The 21,282-nt window shown below is 32.5% G+C and overlaps 2 protein-coding genes and 1 pseudogene across 2 annotated transcripts; 2 read left to right on the top strand and 1 right to left on the bottom strand.

Moving 5' to 3' along the window:
- The first annotated feature begins 1,370 nt into the window (after window positions 1-1,370).
- Window positions 1,371-10,020, top strand: LOC149488371 (transmembrane protease serine 9-like). Its single transcript, XM_089695292.1, has 14 exons — window positions 1,371-1,761; window positions 1,897-1,975; window positions 2,365-2,527; window positions 3,158-3,363; window positions 3,751-3,962; window positions 4,353-4,410; window positions 4,610-4,720; window positions 5,483-5,547; window positions 5,887-5,989; window positions 6,884-7,046; window positions 7,318-7,523; window positions 8,224-8,429; window positions 9,397-9,454; window positions 9,527-10,020. Exons 1-14 carry the CDS (start codon window positions 1,696-1,698, stop codon window positions 9,646-9,648), a joined length of 1,818 nt encoding a protein of 605 aa, XP_089551418.1. The 5' UTR covers window positions 1,371-1,695; the 3' UTR covers window positions 9,649-10,020.
- Window positions 10,021-10,101: 81 nt separating this feature from the next.
- On the top strand, window positions 10,102-12,536 carry LOC149488370 (venom serine protease-like). Its single transcript, XM_089695511.1, has 6 exons — window positions 10,102-10,167; window positions 10,246-10,306; window positions 10,486-10,660; window positions 11,460-11,656; window positions 12,031-12,218; window positions 12,351-12,536. Exons 1-6 carry the CDS (start codon window positions 10,120-10,122, stop codon window positions 12,528-12,530), a joined length of 849 nt encoding a protein of 282 aa, XP_089551637.1. The 5' UTR covers window positions 10,102-10,119; the 3' UTR covers window positions 12,531-12,536.
- Window positions 12,537-17,383: 4,847 nt separating this feature from the next.
- On the bottom strand, window positions 17,384-20,944 carry LOC149488369 ((11Z)-hexadec-11-enoyl-CoA conjugase-like; annotated as a pseudogene).
- Window positions 20,945-21,282: the final 338 nt, after the last annotated feature.

Raw genomic sequence — 21,282 nt, 5'->3', positions numbered from 1 at the left:
CTCTTTAATTCCTGAAGTAATTTTGTAATTTGTAGCAGTAGTCACACTATTCCGTTTATGTATATTACAGATCTATTCAATGTAAGATTGTGTGCTCGATTTAATATTTTTAAATTTCCCGGGTTTCTTTTATTATTAATTATCATGAAATTACTCAGGTTATTTAATATTATGTTGTTAGTTTCACGAAATTCGAATGTTGTCTGGAATTAAATCACGGAAATGTAACAGTGATGATTGTTTGTTGAAAAGGCTCCGAACTTATTGAACCGATTTGAAAAAAAAAATTTTACTTGCAAAGAAATAAGTGTTGAATAAAGTTATATCATTTCTGAATGACAGACATTTTTTATCCCGGACTAAACCGGGTGGAGCCGTAAGCAGAGATCTTGCGCCTAGAGCAAAAGCACGCAAACGCTCGTCACGCCGCGCTCTACCCCGGCGTTTAATAGTATGTATTATAATGCATTATTATATTCTTAAATTTAAATAAAAAGTTGTCTGTATAAAGATTTATTAATAATAAACATTATTAACAAAGTTTCCTTATTGTACCTACAAATTATTAATAAAAAATATTTTTTGAATACTTAATCTAATTAGTGTTTTAAATAATATTTTTTACATACAATATATATTATTGGGTTTCACAATGATAAATTTACAAATTAAGTTTATATGGACATTAAAAGAACAATAAATTTATTTAAATAGAAAGGTGTTAAGTAGTTATTTATTACAGTAATTTATACAAAGATACCGGTCTAACGTCTCATTAAAACCGTTATAACAAGTCTAGAGTTTGTATGTGACGCTTCAAATATTATATTTGGGTATTCATATTTATTATTTATAGCTTTATTACTATTTGTATTTATTAATCATAATCGATACGTAAAAAGATGATAAAAATACAATTGTAGGTAACCCATAGTTTAAGGGAAATAGGGTTTATAAGTCCCACCCGTCCGTATAGCATCTATCTTTTTTTCTATTAAAAATAACTACTTTATATTTTCATAGATAGTATAACATATATTGTAGAATCAAGCGAAATAAAATCCTTAAATCCTATCTTGTTTAATTTATTTACTTGCATAGAGTTTCCTTTTATAACAGATAAGCTTCAAAGTATACAAATGATGCACATATCAATATTTTACTTTTTATTATAATTAACTTAGCAAATAGTAATCATATGCTTTTCAAACTTAACACTAAGAAATATTTGAGGCATGATTCATGAATATGTAAAGGATCTCTGTGTTCGCATTCAAAGTCGATCTTTTACTGAGAGGTATAGAGCATAAATTAGTCTTAATAATGAAGCAAGAGGTCAACGATCCACACGGTCATTGCCAAATAAATACACCTCTTCGTTGAATAGGCAACTAAAATGTCGCTCCCAAAAGCTGCTCCTAATCTAAACGCTAAGCTCGGTTATCTCTGCTTGTAACAATACACCTTATAAAATCGAGTTTAAAAGGCTTTAAGATTGTGTTCGGAGTGGCAATAAGTCTCGTGTTTTAGTGCCAAGCTACATTTTAGGGTGCCCAATATTCATAAGTACATCGGGTTGGAGGTTTTGAGTTAGTGTATCAATAACAGTGAACCCAGCGCTTGTATGATTGTATTGGATGCTTTTATGTTTATTACATAAAATTAATTAGAATTCTGTGTAATTCGAATGGTGTAATGATGTGGTTAAGTGTGTTCTTAGTATTGTGTGCACTCGTCAGTACCGGAAAATCGTTTAGTAAGGTAATATTTTAATTATCGTGTACACTGAAGTGTTTCCATCTTATGACAAAAGTCTTTAGAGTAATGCAATGATAAATAACATTTCTAAACATATGGATAATTAAAAAGGTTATTAGCATGTTAATTTTTATTCAGGAGGCTTTTCGAGTTAATGAAGATACGAAAGTCTATGACCGATTGGCTGAAAAACAGCTTCCGGCATGTAAAGATTGCAGTAAGTAATTTTGACTTATTATAATTTAATAATAGTTCCTTATTCATACTAATTACTACGCAAATGTATCCCACGTGAACTCTATCAATATCTAATTTCTTATAGTTTTAAATATAAGAATTAGAATAGTTCCATAAAAATATAACCAATTACCAAACATAAGCTTCTCATTTTCAATTTGTCACCAATCTCAAATGGGAAATGAGAATATATATATCCCTTATAAGACATCTTTGAAAGATTTCCTTTTATCACAAAATGTCATAGTCCTACTTGTATAACACTATTTTGATTAAACGTAAATATTTTAAACAAAAAAAATTTTAAACAGTCGTATTGTATATTAGTTTAAACAGTAATCTATATGAATTATTATTAACATTAATAAGGTTGTGGAGAAAGAAATGAAGAGCCACGAGTGGTTGGAGGCACGGGATCCAGCGTGAACGCCTTCCCTTGGATAGCCCGACTTATTTACCATAATTCCTTTGGGTGTGGAGCGTCTCTTATCAATGATAAATATGTGGTGTCAGCTGCACATTGTGTTAAGGGGTGAGTAGAGAAACAAACAGAAATGTTATAATACCAAAGTTGAAGTAAATACTAAGAACAACACTTCTTCATTTAGGACTAGCTGTGCTCCGCGGTTTTACTCGCAATGCTCCGCTCTCCGCTTTAGCATAATGATGTATAACCTATAGCCTTCCTCGATAAATGGCCTATCTAACACCGAAAGAATTTTTCAAATCGGACCACAAGTTCCCGAGATTAGCGCGTTCAAACAAACAAACAAACTCTTCAGCTTTATAATATTAGTATAGATTTCCTAAAAATTCATGAAATTATAGCTTTCTCAGAACTGCAGTTTTCGTTAATCTTTCGTTTTTTTTTAAATATATCCAAACACAATATAGGACAATTTATTTAAATACTCTCTTTCTTTATTCTCTCAAAAATTTCTCGGCATAATTTCCTATACATTATATATGTAGGCACATAAGCTTAGAATACTCACAAATTATAAAGTATGTTTGTTGTTGTTAACATTAAATGGATACATTACAGTTAAATATTAGTACGTTACGATGATACTTGAAGAGCTTGGTAGAACTTGGTTGGTGAAACGACAATCCTAGCAAAATATTAATTAAGGTATCTTCTAAATACATAATACCTTTGCAGCTTCATGTGGTTCATGTTCCGAGTGAAGTTCGGCGAACACAACCGATGTACTTCGAAAACAATGCCTGAAATGCGCTACGTCGTTAAGATAATTGCACATAACTTCACACTTACAGAGCTATCGAATGATATAACTCTGTTGCGGTTGAATGCGCCTGTGGAGTACTCTCATGCTATTAGGCCTGTCTGCATACCGCCTATGGAAAGTGAGTACAATTTTACCAGTGTATAAGGCTGGAAAACTTCTTAAAAAGCTTCTTATGAGAAATATAGAGAATTAGATAAACTCTTAACCTCTCAACAGCGGAGGCCGAGGCCTATACCATGCAAACAATCTGCATGCCAAATTTCAGCTCGGTCGGTTCAGTAGTTTGAGCTGTGCCTTAGACTTAATAATTTGCTCTTGTAAATATATTTTTAGGATCAATAGACAAAATGCTGATTCTTACCTTTTAACTATTCTTTATTTCGAAACAAAAACAATTATATGCCTTCAAAGATCTTAGGATTAGAATACCTATATTATGTACTACTATATTCTATTGACGATGCGTATATTCACATAATTGCTTAATTTTTTTTTATTTTCCAAGGTAAATCAAACACCTACACCGGTGTACAAGCTACAGTCGCTGGCTGGGGCGCGATGGGTGAAACAGGCAACTGGTCGTGCTCCCTCCTGGAGGCACAACTGCCTATCCTCAGTAATGAGGAGTGCAAGAGTACGAACTATAATAAGACGAAAATTAAGGATGTTATGATGTGCGCTGGTTTCCCCGCAACTGCTCATAAGGATGCTTGTACTGTGAGTATATTGAAGTAAATTGTAGTTTCTCGTATATTATAGAGGCTCTTTGATAATGTTGTTATTGATAATATTTCAATTAATTACTAACTGCCCCGGGAGACATTGTTCTGCCCTGTTGCCCCCTTTACGTGATTTCTCTCCAAAAGAACATTATTCGAGCGCTAACAACGACGAAATTTCGAGGCGAGTTCGAGCTTTACGCTTGGCATTCTTTTGGCGATACCTTTTTATTTATGTCGATTAATGCGACCTATAAAAGCTTTTACCAAAAACTTTTGACCCAAAACTTCAATCTGTTTTAGCGCACTCGGCACTGTACAATATACAGAAAACGAGAAAATATCTATCACTTAAACAGTGTTTTAACCATAGATATTTATATTTCAGGGCGATAGTGGAGGACCCCTGATTGCAGAAAATAAGGATCACGCATATGAACTTATCGGTAAGTCTGAAAAATTACTTTTACATAATTATAATAAAATAAAAAAACAGTATTAGTAGTTACAAAATGTTATTATTAGAATATTTGCATGAATTTTTGAATAAATACTTTATCGATGTAGAGTTAAGAATAGTTTCAGTGCAAAAATGAACATTTTTTTGCAATAAGAAATATTTATGTGGTTTATGTGTTTTTTTAGGTATTGTATCATGGGGCTATGGCTGCGCCCGAATAGGCTTTCCCGGTGTTTATACTAGAGTGACGCATTATTTAGACTGGATTAAAGACAATACTGATGACGCCTGTTACTGTGACTTCTGAAGAAATGCAAAAGATTTTAGGAGTTAAAAAATATAATAAGCTTTATTGCACATTCCAAAAGTGCAACATTAATAAAATGTGAATTCATTATCATTTCGTTTTATTATACCTACATATTGCTTTTAAACCCATATTTTATTACAGACCGCGATATATTTTGATTGTATGCTATATTTCATAGTGATTTAGGATTTAGGGTTTAACCTTCGCTATAAAACTTGGTATAAAGGTACTAAATTAAAAATTTTCGTCTTTTTGGGGTACAAAAAGGTTTTCTCATAATGTCAAATTCGAACAGCTATAATTCAATAAATTCACGACTCTAATGATTTTAGGTGCATTTTTATTTTTTATTTCGTCCGTTGAATTTCATTTATGACCAAACTTCCAAAGTCTATAACACAATAAGTAAAATGATAAATCAACAAGAAACTTTTTGATTCTCATCATTTTTTTATTTGAAAGAAAGATTTTTTTTAATAAATACATACTAAGATTGCGAATCTTAATAAATAATCTAAACCTAGCCTAAAATTTAAGTTGCTTTTAAAAATAATGACATTCGTAATATTTAGTACCGGTTCTAAGGGACAGAGGAAGACAGGTAAATCGTATAGGCTATCTAATAATAGACCAGATGCCTAGCTTTACGTTGTGGTTTGAGGAGCAACGCCCTCATTCTTGTGAGAAGCCTTCTCGTAAGGGGACTTCTATCCCGATTCTATTGTAAGAGGTCAAAGTTTGTAACAAGTTAAAAGTTTTAAGATGTGGGAAGCGAAACTTGTGATACTGTTAATTATGTGTATTGGTGCTATGGTAAGTGCTTTTTTATGGAGAACATATTAGGCTATTAGGATTTAAGATTCTGTCGAGGATCTTAATAATTAATGTCAATTGATATTTGATACTTTGTTGCAAGTTTTGGAGATGCAAATTGTAAAGCTGGATATTCATTAATGAACTAAATATTGTAAGTAATAATTATATATCGATGATTATTCAATGTTTTATCGTATTTCAATTGTATTCGTTTTTTGGTTTAGAGCTTTAAATTGTACAATTGAGTAAAATTAAAAGATACGCAACGATATAGCACAATATTTCACCGACTTTGAATGTATGTTACGTATTTGATGTATATAGAGCTTTTTATAGGGAGAGGAAGCTAATGTCACTACTACTACTACTAGCACAGAACAAACTACTACTGCAATAGATGAATCGATTTATGAAGATGAGTTACACAAATGTAACTGCCGTAAGTATCAAAAATATCGTTATAACTAAGATTATTTTAAAAATATTTAGATTTTTTTTTTATATTTAAAACGTATTTTAATTTTTATTATATTTAATTTTTTAATGTATTTAGTATTTTAAGTATGGGTACTATTACTATTATCTTGAGAAAATTCGTTCCTGATAAAATCTATCCTAGACAGAAAAGATTTAGTTCATTTTGAAAAAAGTTGTGAAAAACATAAATTGATATCCTATGACGTATAATAATCAGGGAATATTTTATGTATATACGACAAAAAGTAATAAGAAGTTAACCCAACTAATCGCGTCTAAAATTTTCATAAATTAAAACACTTGAGCTAGTTGCCTTTTATATATTATAATCACGGCTATCACATCGGCATAAGAAATGCATGGACCGTGACTTAGCAGATTTTTTATGTCCTAATGATTTACAAGTCCAACGAATCAATTTACTTTCACACCTATCGTATTAGATTTGACGTGATTCGTCTCGGTTTTAGATGCGTTTCATGTTTTTTATTATTGTTTTTATGTAAATACATTCTTTCGTCAACCGTTAATAATTTTAAAGATGAGTCATTTATGCATTTTTGTATTTTTTTATATCGATATCCAGTTTAGAATTGTAAAAGCTTATTTTTACTGTTACTTTATAGATAAAATTTTATACAATGATTCTTTTTATTTGTATGTAATATTACGGTAATTAAAATAATATAGTAAACTCGCCATATTTTCGAACGGCTCTGACTATTCACAATAGAGATACTTTTCGGAGTTACTAAGAACTCTGAAAAGTAACATCTTTATCTTCATTGAAACTTAAAAAAATATACCTATATCTTTAATCAACATTCGTATCATAACAATTCTAATGCTTTTTAAGGCTGCGGTGAACGCAATGAAGCTTCCCGAATTGTTGGCGGGGTAGAGTCAGCAGTCAATGCATTCCCTTGGGTGGTTAGACTGACGTACTTCAAAAAATTCTACTGTGGAGGCATGCTTATCAACGACAGATATGTGATGACTGCTGGCCATTGTGTTAAAAGGTTAGTTACTTTTTTTCAAACTGTATTTCATGACTTGAAAGAATGAATACTTAAATATTTATAATTATTTCTGCGACAAAGCTAGTTTCTTAGCTGATTAATAATTACATTATAACTGTATAAAGCATTTATTAAATTTATTTTAAACATAAAATAATATTTTGTCGTCGTATTTTTATAAGCGTGACAATAACAAATCTAATTTGTGTTTATCAACTTTTGAATCTATACTTTAATGGCGCGGGTTATACTTGATGTTTTATCGTTTTAGCCTCATGTGGTTTATGATGAAGGTGACCTTTGGGGAGCATAACCGTTGCAACGAGACCGAACGGCCAATAACACGCTATGTGGTTAACATCAGAGCACATAACTTTAGCTATGTCGACTTTAGGAATGATATTGCTCTCTTGAAGTTAAATGAGAGGGTAGAAATAACAGATACTGTTAAGCCTATCTGCTTACCCCATAATGATGGTATGTATTACATAGAAGTCATGCTAGAAGTTTAATCCCTTATATTTGTATTTCAGGCAATTCATAGAGCTAAATTTGTAACATTTTCCAGTACTCCCTCAGTATAGTAGTGTCAAGTCATATATTTACTGTACCTATATGTAGGTATTTAACTTATCGGTAAATAAAAATTTTAATTTAAATACAAATCCTTATTTTTCGAACTAATTCACATGAGGAAAATTAAATAGATAAATATGAGCACCTACTTTTGTTCTTAGAGTCAGAATATAAACCAGAGCAAGGACAGAATAGGTTTTACAATTTTGTGATAAGAGACTCGTCTGAGCGTTATTAAAATACCATAATGATAATGATTTTAAACTCATTTTCTATTTATTATTATTATACTTACATTAGTCAACCAGCAGTGTTTAAATTTTGACCTTTATGTAGACAACTTCTTGATTTTATGTTCTACATAGTTAAGCTTGTTTATTAGTTAAAGGGATAAGTAATGTATGAAAAATATAAGCTTTAAGTTTTAGTGTTGAATTCACCACTAAAGTCGTTAAATATTGAATAAATTATAATAGATATTTGTATCAATTCTTTTTAATATAATTTAGTCTCTGGGTTTTACATACATACATGAATAGCGGCTCATAACTTAAACCATAAACTATATTAAGCAATTTGTTATTTAATAATTTTCTAACAGATAACACATACGTTGGTGTAAAAGCAATAGCTGCTGGTTGGGGATCATTGGGAGAATCAAAAGACCACTCTTGTAATTTGTTAGAAGTTGAATTGCCGGTCTTAAGCAATGAGGAGTGCAGAAATACGAAATATGAGAGCGCAATGATAAGTGATAGGATGCTTTGTGCTGGATATCCTAGTGAAGGGAAGCGGGATACATGTCAGGTAACGATTATTGCATACTAGCTGTGACCCCCGGTTTCACCCGCATTGCTACGCTCCTGTTGGTCATAGCTATAATCTTCCTCGAGAAATGGGCTATCTAACACCAAAATTCAAATTAGACCAGTAGTTCCTGATATTAGCGCGATCGAACAAACAAATTCTTCAGCTTTATAATATTAGTATAGATTTGCTTAAATATATAAGGACTGGAATAAATATCAGAGTTCGGTACATACCCCCACTATTTCGAGTTCGCAGTATGAATAGAAAAAGTGGTGCTTTTTGAAGCTTCGCGAAGTTTTCTATATTGTGACAAAGCCCAAACTGAAATCTCGTGTCACAATATTTGTCCTCAATGGACTCCTAAACCACTTAATCGATTATAATAAAATTCGCACACCATGTGCAGTTCCATACAACTTGAGAGATAGGATAGTTTAAACATGTAGGTACCACAGGCGAAGCCGGCCCAGACCACTAGCATGTAATATATTGTCATACTAGCTTCCGCCCGCGACTCCGTCCGCGCGGAAAAATTAAGAAAAATTAAGATTTATTTTTTTTCTACGTATTTTTCCGGGATAAAAAGTATCCTATTTTATGCCCAAGATAATAAGGTTATACCAAGTTTCATCGAAATCGAACCGTTAGTTTTTACGTGATGCCTTCACATACAGACAGACAGACAGACAAAAAATTTTTTAATCACATATTTGGGTTTGGTGTCGATCCAGTAACACCCCCTGCTATTTATTTTTTCAATATTTTCAATGTATAGAATTGACCCTTCTACAGATTTATTATATGTATAGATTCTCAGTAACAAATAAATAGATTTTAGAATTGTAGAACTGTTTGTAAGAGCGAGTCTTTTCACGTGTATCTGTTGTCAACTCCTCCAAATTATCATTACAATTTTGTGATATTACGTTATAATATGTAATGTAACCATTTTTTTCATTTACAGGGTGATAGTGGCGGCCCCTTGACAGCTGAAAGAAAAGACAAGCAATACGAGTTATTAGGTAAACGAATCACATTGTATTTTTTAATAGTTTGAGGTATGTTTGCTATATTACTTATATACATTTTTTCAGGAATCGTTTCCTGGGGAATTGGATGTGGAAGGAAGGGATATCCGGGCGTATACACTAGAGTGACAAAGTATTTGCATTGGATCAAACACCATTCGCGCCGCGGTTGTTTCTGTAGAGATTGATAGGGTTTTCAAAGGAGATGTTTCATTTATAGCTCATTCTTTGTAGAAGAGAGAAAAAGTATGCTGAAAATGACAGCCTTGGCAATAGTTGGCTCAAGGCGAATAAAAAAGCAAATACGGCACATTATATGGAATTAATTCTTAGTATCATTAATGAATATTTTGATTCAAAGATAATTTTGCAGTTATAGGCAATTAATCGTTAAACATTAATCAATACTAAAAAATAATGCCTACTCCATATGCTGAAACATCTCTATTTAAAACTATTAATATATTGTTTTTTCACCCGTATTCCTAATCATGTTAAAATTCATTTATCCGAAATATTCTTACGTGATCATTATTGTAATTATCTAACAATTAAAGAGCCCGCATTTAATTTAAAATTGACTTTTTTGTTTAAATACCTTGGCTATATTTTAAGAATAGTTAATATAGTCCAACAGATATTCGAGGAAGCGCCTAAACATGCATATATTATCTTTATTTTGTTTGTGCTATTTTATACAGTTCTCGGTAAGATTTTTCTTCTTTTTAATTCAAGACTACAATTCCATTGTTTACAAGTAATTACGAAATGTATTTTCTTTTCAGAACTGTTTTCTTTTTAGTAATATTCTCAACTATTTAGGATTTCGTCCGCCTTGCTATTGTCGTACGTATCTCTTTGTTTATATTTATATTGCAAATTAATTTGGATTCTCAAGCTTCATGAATTAATCGTAATATTATTACTTTATTACGATTCAAAATATACTTTAACGTGTCCCATTTTGTGTTAAACATTTTGTCTAAACAATTAGAAGAATTTATTTTTATTACAATTTATTTTAGGATGTGGAATTGTAAACAGTGGTCATTATAGCCTACTTGATAAAATCAGAGGCGTAGACCCCATTCCGCCCTACACGATGCCGTGGCTAGTGTTTATTCATGCCAATGATTCTATCATACCAGGAACTTTAATTTCAAATAGACATGTAATAACTGCTGCGTCTAGGGTTTATGAGTAAGTTTTTATCTGATTTTTATTTTTGTACGTATAATAATTAACTTTTTTTTTTAAATCATGCCCATTTTCCGTTTCGGTTACGAGTGAAATTTATAAATTATTAGAAAAATGATTACTGATAAAAAATAAAAAATGATTATGCGTTTAAAGTCAAATTTTTAAACTAAAAACGCATTAAATAAGTAGTTAGTTTTGTTCAGAATGTTCATGGAATTGTATAATCCATGAATAATCAAGAACAACGTAGCTGGTATGTAGCTGTTTTATGTCGTTTAGATATTGTAATATTAAATTGATTTATGACTAACATTTATGTACTTACGTGGTACTTACTAATGATAATATTACGACCTCCTTGGAACATAGAATTATGTCTGAGAATAAACCGAGGGCTTCTGGGTTCAATTCCTGGTGGCAAACAAAAAGATTCGGGTGACAGACAGTAGGCTGTATCTACCCTATAATATGCCAAGGGACATTTGAATTGACATTATTATAATTAACTAGCTTTCCGCCCGCGGCTTCGCCCGCGTTTTCAAAGAAAAACCCGTTCCCGTAGGATTTCCGGGATAAAACCTATCCTATGTCCTTTCTCGGGTATCAAAATATCTCTATACCAAATTTCATGCAAATTGGTTCAGTAGTTAAGGCATGATTGAGTAACAGACAGACAGACAGAGTTACTTTCGCATTTATAATATTAGTATGGATTATTGTAACGGATCAAATACGTAATGGCAACATTACGTATTTCTATTATGTAGATCTTTTTTAATATATACTTATTATTTTTCAGTTTATCGCCATCAACCGTTTTCGTACAGATTGGATCCAACAACTTCTGTAGCAATAATGGGATAAATTTTACCGTTCAAGCTATAAGGATTCCCGGTGGATATACTCCTGGTGGAGATAACGACTTGGCTTTGTTGAGACTAGCCAATGAAGTTTCATTTAATCAATATGTGTCACCGATTTGTTTGCCATTCAGCTGTATGTATTTATGTTTATGTTTTTTTACTAGTAGAGCTATTAAACTTATCGCACGCATCATCCAAAATTGATGTTCGTTTGGACCGAGATCTGCCATTTGCCACCTCTGACCTAGATAATATATGCTTTTGCGTTTCATACATTTTTACCTAGAAGGTATTATGGGAAACCTATATTGGTGTTTAAATATTTGAATTCTAATGTCGATGATTAAGTCACTGATTTTTTAGAAGTTACAGGCAATTAAATTTCAAAATTCAGATATAATGAATGTTGTTTACTGTGTATTTGATTATAGAAAATTAATATTGTGATGTACGATCTGGTATAATGGTATATTTAAAAGTTGTGCTCTTTGCTTTATTTGTTTCTAGGGAGAGACTACAATAGAAGAACAGCAACAGTATCAACATTACCTATTTACGATTCAGGATCCCGATGTATCGCCCGCCCAACCATATTTTCGTTACTAGAAAGATCGACTTGTTCATATCAAGCTAACTTTACTATGGATAAAGGCTGCGTAGAACCAACTGGACCTTTATACACCACTTTATCTGATGTAAGTAAAGAGAAGAAATGAAGTTCTTACATCATTGACACTTCAATATACTTATAAAAAAATAAATGCTCTGGATGGATCAGAAGATATATTACATCTTAACTATTCTTCTTAGACCACTTTTGCTTTTAGGAAGATGTAGGTGCCCCAGTGATGACGCGCCGGCCTGGTCTTCCACACTTAAGACCGTTCCGACTGATTGGGGTGCTGTCGTCAGCGTCTAATAGCTCAGAACCATCAATTTATACAAAAATTAACGATCACATGTCGTTTATATATCAAAATACACAAGGAGATTGTATGTGTGTGTAAATTGTATTAGAACGGTTAATTCATTATTTAAAATAAAACGGGTGTTATATTGATTTAATGTTTTATTTAACTCCTTGACATGTTGTTCCAGTTATAATGGATATAATTGATAGAAGAAATGGAAATGTAGAGTACATTAGCATGATATTTACAAAAACTGTAGTAAATAGAAAAATTGCGTCATGTGAAGTTTTTTCCACAACAACATAATATTTTTTTTTTTTTTATTTTTTTTTTAAACCATTTATTGATAGAAAAATAAACATACATTAAGCATACAGAAGAAACACCACATAAATCGACACGATTTGATCGTGGTGCACATGCATTCTAGACGCCAAACAAATACTAGACAGATAAATATAAATTTTGCTGCATTACATTTGAAAATTACATTAACATTATGAAATTACATTGAAAAATACATTAAGATGGCAAGTAAATTATACAACAGAAAAAATATGACGTACAATAGGGTACTTGTGGAAAAAATTATTTGCGATCACCTACTGTGCTGGCCGAGTCTTTATAAACGTGATATATAGTATGATTTTAATTGACGGTTAACATTTTTACAGTTTATTTTATTTTTAATGTTATTATCTAATTTGTTGATTAAACGTGGAATTATGTATGAGCATCTTCTTTCGCCATAGCGGTTATTGGCTCTGATAGTACATAATTTATTTTGTGTTACTTTTCGTGTGCCAAGGTTGTGAGATGTAACTTTTTCAGTAAATGTTTTATTAAAAAGTTGTTCTTTTAAGAGATGTACTTCTACTTTTTCAAAAATTGGTAACACATTGCAGTGCTTAAAAAGTTTGCTTATATCGTTTTCGTATTTCTTTTTTATTCTAGTTGGGACTATTTGTTTTAAGATGCGAATTTGGAGGTTGAGTATATTTTGTAAATATGTTTTATACGTTCTGCCATAGCTACTAAGGCCGTAGGATATAATCGAATCGACTAAAGTGTTGTATAGTAATAATTTTACCTTGTATGTTAGTCTGTTCCCTATTGCATATATTTTAGCTGCGAATGCCCGGAGTTTGTCACATACGGCTTCAATTTGTTTGCCCCAGTTGAAATTATGATCTATGATTAGTCCCAAATATTTGTAATGATTCACAAGTTCGATCTGACTACAGTTAGAGCACGATAGTGAGCATTGGTTATGCAAGCATGAGTGACAATGGCAGATAAGCTGCGGCAAGTCAACTTGTTTCATATATGGAGACTTGATGTACAATAATTTAGTTTTACTTGCATTGATGACTAATCCCGCATTATGACACCACTTAGATATATTGTTGAAGTCGTATTGCAGAAATTTAAGGGCTAAATTTGCATTCTCATGGTTTATAAGGATACAGGTATCATCAGCGTACTGAAACATTTTACAATGACTGAGGTGGTCACTCATATTGTTGACATAAGTTAAAAAGTGCAACGGCCCCATCACCGATCCCTGAGCTGTACCCACTTCAACGCTGCTCATTTCGCTGAAACTGTTTTCTATTCTGACGCAAGATTTCCGTCCATGCAAATAGTCTTTACACCACTCAAGGAGATTGCCCCTTATTCCGCAATAGTCGAGTTGGTCAACGAGTTTGCGATGGTCTAGCGTATCAAAAGCACGCGAGAAGTCTATGAAAAGGGCGAGTACGTGCTTTTTATCATTAAGGTAAGTATTAACCTCGTCGGTAAAGTTTGATAGAAGTGCCGTAGTGCTTTTGCCGGATTGAAAACCATATTGATGCGGAGAAAGAATATCATTTTTCCTTAGAAAAGAGTGAATTTGGTTGCTTATTACTTTTTCTGCAATTTTATTAATGCAGGAAAGTAAGGTAATTGGACGATAGTTCTGACAATCATTTTTTTCACCTTTTTTGAAAACCGGTCTTATGCAGCCAGTCTTCAGTGCATCCGGATATCTACCAGTCCGAACTGAGGTATTTATGAGATTGACTATTACGGCAGATATTTTATCACTTATAGACTTAATATCGATTGCCCTTATTTTATCCATGCCTGGAGCCTTGTTATTATGTAAGTTTTTAATGATATTTTGTACATGTTTGTGAGTGGTTGGCTGAAATCGCATACTAACATCCACCGGCCTACTGTATCTCTTAAGAACTAAGTCAATTTTGCAATTTGGCATTAGGTTTTTAATTGAATTTTTAAATTCCAATGCGAATTTTTCCGCGATTTCTTTACAGTTTAGTGGAGTGAAAGCACGTACAATTTGTGTGTCGATTGTTCGGGTTTTGTTTCCACAGATACTATTAATAACTTGCCACAACTTTCTAGGATCGCCATCATTTTCCTTTATTTTGTTACTATAGAATTGATTCCGGGCAGTTTCAAGAGCTTTATTAGTCTTGTTACGAGTTTGATTATACAGTAGTCTCAGCTGTGCGTTAGTTTCATCCTGTCTCCATTCCTTAAAAAGCTTGTCTCTTTTTTCACATAATTTTATTAAATTAGTATTTATCCATGGTTCTCGTTGAATGAATTTTCGTGGTATTATTTTATTTAATGTAGATTTTTTATACGCTTTATGAAATTGTTGTGTTATATATTCAAATATGTTATTAGAATTATTCATTGTGTTTGTTGGTGAGAAGTCAATAGCATTTAATTCAGTATTTAATTTATTATAATCCAACACTTGTTTAATTTTATTTGTTGGAGCACGCTGTATATGACATGCTGTTGGTGTTGTGTCGATGCATGCAAGTACGACAACGCGGTGATCGGCAAGCACAGTATCAATAGCGGCTGTGTACGGGTCAGATGTGTATGTTCGTATAAAGATGTGGTCGATGCAGGATTTAGTTATTAGTTTTTGTCTCATTTCAATACGCGTATAATCTGATATACCGCACATCAACCCATACCCAGCTAACAAATTTACATAGCGGCTTTTTTGCATTGTTGTGGTTTTTAAATCTATATTCATGTCACCTAGTAAAAAAAGTGAATTAAAAGTACTTATATTGTTTACATCGGCTAGCAGATTGTTCAATTCTGTGATAAATAACGTTTTACAACTAGACGGCGGTCTATACAGTGCACACAAGGAAAAACACTGCTGATTGTTTTTTATTTTACCACAAATATTTTCAAAAGAACTATATTTACTGTTGAAACGTGTAAATTTTAAATGCTTTTTTATATATAAAATTATTCCACCACCCCTTTTATTTTTTCTAAGTTGTGTGTGCATTGTATAGTCCGGTAAGCCATATAAATGACAAATATCTTCAGAAATGTTAGCTTCCGTAACCACAACGATGTCGAGGGCATGTTTTGTACATGAGATGATTTGCAGCAGCTTAGGAAAGTTCTTAAGCATTGAACGAATGTTTACATGTATGCAAAATAATTGTAAATTGCCAGACGGTAAGTTTTTGAGGTAATAATTTAAATCTGTACAGTTTAATAATTCAGTGACCTCTCTTATATTACGTGATTTATCTGTGTGAGAAAAGGACATTTTTGTATACATAATTTTATAGACACTACATAATAAAACCGTTAGGTATTAGTTTAATTACTTATCATTCAGCAGACTATCAATATCATTTACACATCGAATAACGGACACTTTACAATTATCAGACTTACGTGCGAGGATACGTCCTTCTTTGCACCAGATATATTTGTAGGATTCCCGTAGACGTTGCTTAGCGTTATATAATAAAGTTTTGGTCTGGGAGGTTAAAGCTTCTCGAAAGTAGATAGGGTTGTCGGGATTGTCGGTTGAACCACGGATATTCAGGTCACTTACTTTTAATTTAGAATCTCTTCCTGCCGAAATCCAATTGTCACGATCACTTTGAGATTTTAATTCTACTAGAATGACACTCGGCCGCTGTTGACGGCCGGGAAGCCTACGGATTGTTCTGATGCATTCCTTATTTGCTTTAATTTTTTCTCCTAGATTTTCTATAAGACTTTTATCAGTATATTCACGACAGACGGGTACTCCAGATACTTCCAACGAGTTGCATAATTTGTTTTGATCTATCTCATTTAGGCGTTGTTCCAAGGCTTTGACTCTCAGTTCAAGTCCTTTATTTTGATTCGTAAGATACTCGTTCTTCTTTTCCAAGGCTTTGATTTTATTCGCATTTTCGGTTAGCTTTTCTACGGTGTCCGATAGTTCGTCGGATATGAATGTAAGCGTATGTTGAAGCGGCTCAATTTCTTTCTTGAGGAGTTTCTCCATTTGAGCACTCATATCGTGAATTAGCTTTTTCATATCGATCGCCACGTTTCCAGGGCTACTTTGAATGTCTTGATGAGAATGTGAGGCGGCTAGAGCGTGTGGATTGTCATCTTCTTCACAGGGAACAAAGAATGAAGATCGTCGCGGCGTATGATTCTGGCATTCATCACAACTCCATTCCAGCCCCGCTGTTGCACGAAGAGCCTGTATTTGTTTGTTTGTCAGGTTGGCACATTCTGTTTGAGCGTGAACTGTTTTTTCACATCTGCTACACTCTAAGCCAGGGGACTTTCGTGTTATACTTTTGTTACACTTGAAGCATTTTTTGAAAACCATCTTAATGAGGGTATTTTAATATAACCAGTCGCACTTGTGTTCGAATCAACGGTTTGACATAGAAAAGTATCAACGGTTTGACATAGAAAAGAATCAAATATTATAATTTATAAGCTATATTACAGAGACTTATGCCTATTTCATTTACTTCATACATTTCAAACATGCATTTTTAATGTGGTATAGAATTATTCATTCCCTTATTATAGAATAGAGTCATACACAATAATACAAGCATTGTTCAATTAAAAGCGTAGTAACGTAGAAACAGCTGTAAAGTTTAGGCCTTAGAAGATCTTCTCTTAAACGTTGTTCGTTGAAGCACTTCTGTCTCGCATAGAGGTAATCCTTCTTCATCAAGTTCAGTGTTGGGAGGAGGGTATGTGACGTTGTATGTAATGTTCAGAGGGTGGACAATACCCGTGGCTGTCACTAAGGACTTGGCTTCATCGTTACCGAGGTCGAAGTGGGTACCGTCGCCTGTGCTCTTGATACGATTCACGACCTGTACCACAATTTCGATACTATAGACATTGTGTTTTATCATACATACGTGTACAGATAACATTTAATTAACACAAAAGATGTGAAAGTAAAGAAACAGAGCATCTTTTTAGAATGCACGACAGAAAAAATAATTTTCTTTTTTTTTTGAGCCTTAGTCTTACTTACCATTTCTTGTGACGCTGCCTTCAGATCGTAAGCTAAGCCCAGTTTAGCGAAGAAATCTATGAACGCAGTAGATAGGTTTATAAAGTAAGGCAATTCAGCCGCTTTATAATCCCAAGGGAAGGCGTGGTGGTAGTTGTGCCAACCTTCACCGTACGAGAATAAAGACACGAACCATGATTCAACTGGTTGAAGTTTTCTGCAAATAGAGAAGTAGTTTAAATAAAAAAATACAGTTAGTAGGTACTGATTGGACTTAAAAACGTGTTATTGTTATAATATTGCGGCAAGTTAAAATAAATAAGGACGGTGGTGGACACAAAAACATTGAGCAATAGTGATGCTGTATAATTGAAAAATGATGGATTAGGGAACTGAACTAAAGTTATTTTTTAATCTCTAAAACCAACAACTTCTTATTTAAAATGTATCAAAATTTAATACGGTATTTAAAGCGCATCCTTGACGTCACCACTTTGCAATACTTACGACATTCTTTAGATAATCGAGTCGCGCTCTCTACATTGTTAGCCAAACATTGTAAACACAAAGACAGGTTAATTAAGCGTAAAACGCATTTTACATACTTGTCATACGGCCTCGTGCCATATAGATGAGCAGCACTGTTGACAAGCCAAGTGCCATTTAGTTGAACCACATAACGCGCGAACAAGCAGCGAAGTTAGGAAAGGTTCCCCGAAGAAATAGTATGGTACTCCCACTGGTATTAGAACGGAGCTGACGAAGAATATGTAGAAATAATACCTGTAATAAAGAATAACCATTTAAAGAAATCAAATGTATCAATAACCAAAAGGTAGATTCAATGAAATCAATGATTGAGTTGTGAATGTGGATTGGTCTATTAACATAACAATTGGTATATATAAAACATTACGACACTATGATGGGACAACAAATATTACAAGGAAAGTTTATGTACAAATTGTCGACTACGACTCTTTGCTTTTCTTCGATCTATTTGCGTATTCTGCTAAGGGTTAAATCAGTTGTAATCACAAAAGCTTTTAAGTCGGGATACAAAGTATTTCTTACCACACTTTTTATTGCTTTAAATTATGCTCTACACTTTGGGAAATTTATATTTCATTATCACTATTGAGATATCGAATGTAAAATATTCAAAATTTTGACATTGCACGTTTAGATTTAGTTGCTCCATTTTTTTTACTTGAGTAGTAGCGGTCAATACCTAACGTGGCCACTGGCATGCATTTAGGTGGATTAATTAACATAACCATTAAATGCTATTGTGTTGTGTTTTTTCCATATTAACTGACCTTATAAACTTTGTAATCAATATGGAAATAAGTTTTTTTATCCTTTCTTATCCGGTAATAACATAACTATATTAGGAAATGCTAATCAGAAATGTTTTTGAACCGAACAAGTTTAATAATAATTAGGAATATAAAGCTAATTTGGTTGCTAAATGCTACTAACTAATTTGGTGGGGTTCCTAAAAAGGTTTACATTATTCTAGTCCACTGAGAGACAAATTGCATAGATATGATCTATATTATCTCAGTTGAAATATTCCTCTAACGATCATTAAAATTAATCAGTAACTTTGCAATTTGCTTAGATAATTCGGATTTTTTTGGATTTATTCTAATTAGGTTCAGTGATATTATAATTTACAACTGATGATATACGTACTAACATTAAATCATCATAAACTGATGACAATAAAGACGAAATACAGATTTTTATTTATATCGCTATTCCTTACGATCTTCAATCCTTTTCACTTTGGCACACGGGGTTTAATCAATCTATGTTTCAAATTTGCTCTGCTCTGATTTTTCGTGAAAGAGTAATACGTTAGATAAAAATCTTTTCTAAGTTTTACGCTTATTACGATATTTCATGGCTTTCTTTAAAAACATTACTTACTTTCTTTGAAGCATAATGAGTTTATCAGCTTCTATGTCACTCATATCGATCCTTTTGCCCAGTTCTTTTATGTATGGATGTTTCTTGGTCAATAACCAACCAATATGAGAGAAGAAGAAGCCCCTTTTTGAATTGTGTGGGTCACCATCCGTGTCTGAGTACCGGTGGTGGAGACGATGATCACGGATCCAGGTGTAGAGGGTATTCTAGAAGAAATAGTTTACTTTACAAGGGCAGAGCAATTTAGACTCGAAGTATTAATAATAGTAAAATAAGTATTTTATGAATGGATAGAGCGAGAGTGAGAGTTCGAAACTGTTATAGCCTACAACAGTTTCGAAAAATTAAAGAATTTGGACAGCATTATTCAGAATTTTTTAACCGACTTCAAAAAAAGGAGGAGGTTATCAATTCGGCCGGTACATATATTTTTTGTCATATCAATAAATGCTATGAACTGAAAACATTTTTGGATGAGGTAAGATCAGATAAAGCATTAAGATTTCAGGATTACTATTATAAGACTGTCGATGACATGTGCTCTACTTCACATAAATATGAAAGTTATACGTAAAATAAATAAACTTACTTGTCCTGATGCGGCCTGCAATACTATGAGTAATGCTTTTAGAGGTGTCTTCGCTTTGTAACATTTGTGAGTAAATAGTCTATGAGCTCCCGCTGTTATGCCGAAGCCAAGCAATGTCATAACGGTAACGACTGAAAAGAGCAAGTTTAATTATATTACGAAATTATTTACAACATATATTTTTAAGAACAGTTCTAAATAGGTTCATAATAAACCATACAATAAAAAAATGGGTTCATAATAAATAAACAATAAAAAAATAAAAAATAAAAAATAAAAATAAAAAAGAGTTTATTTTCTCACATCAGTTACATAAGATAAGTTTAAACCATACAACAACTTTATTTGAAACTCATTAAACGAGAATAAGTTTTTTATAACACCGTAAAACATTTAATAATGGTGACCATTAATTATGAACATTAATAAATATAGTACTTAGTACTTACACCATACGTATGTTTTTAGGGAAATTCCTCCAGTGATAAATATGTAAACTCCCCAAAAGCCCAATAGATGTAACAATGAGAAAAATACAATATTTTGCCACACGATTTCGTGTTTGTAATTATAGTCTGTTCCTATGTCTTTACTTGTCAAATGTTTGTTGTTGAGATTACTATAAATTTTTTCATAATCACATTTGTTTTCACTTAAGCCCGCCATTTCAGTAACACTTAATTGATTCCTAATCACACACTGGTATACAATACTTCAAGACGATTCTCTAATAAATAATATTTTCAAGGGTTGTTACAGTGAATTAAAGGAATCTGACAAATTAAAAAACGTCCAATTCCCTACGTTTCTGTTATCGTAGGTACTAGTAGAATCGAATCATATTGGGCAACAAAGATTTACTGTATTATATATTAAGAGTGACAATTTTTTATAGGATGAATTCAAAAATCTACATGAATTCTAACAGTTTGTTCCTGTAGTTAGTGATTACTATGATATTGTCTTAAATATTAAAATATAAGTAGGTACCTAATAATTACTGC

This window comes from Colias philodice, chromosome 5 (genome assembly GCF_061535455.1).
Source record: "Colias philodice isolate Cphi_HAF_F1 chromosome 5, ilColPhil1 Martin Lab GWU primary, whole genome shotgun sequence".
Lineage (NCBI taxonomy): Eukaryota > Metazoa > Arthropoda > Insecta > Lepidoptera > Pieridae > Colias > Colias philodice.
This window is presented reverse-complemented; position numbering and strand designations above follow the sequence as displayed.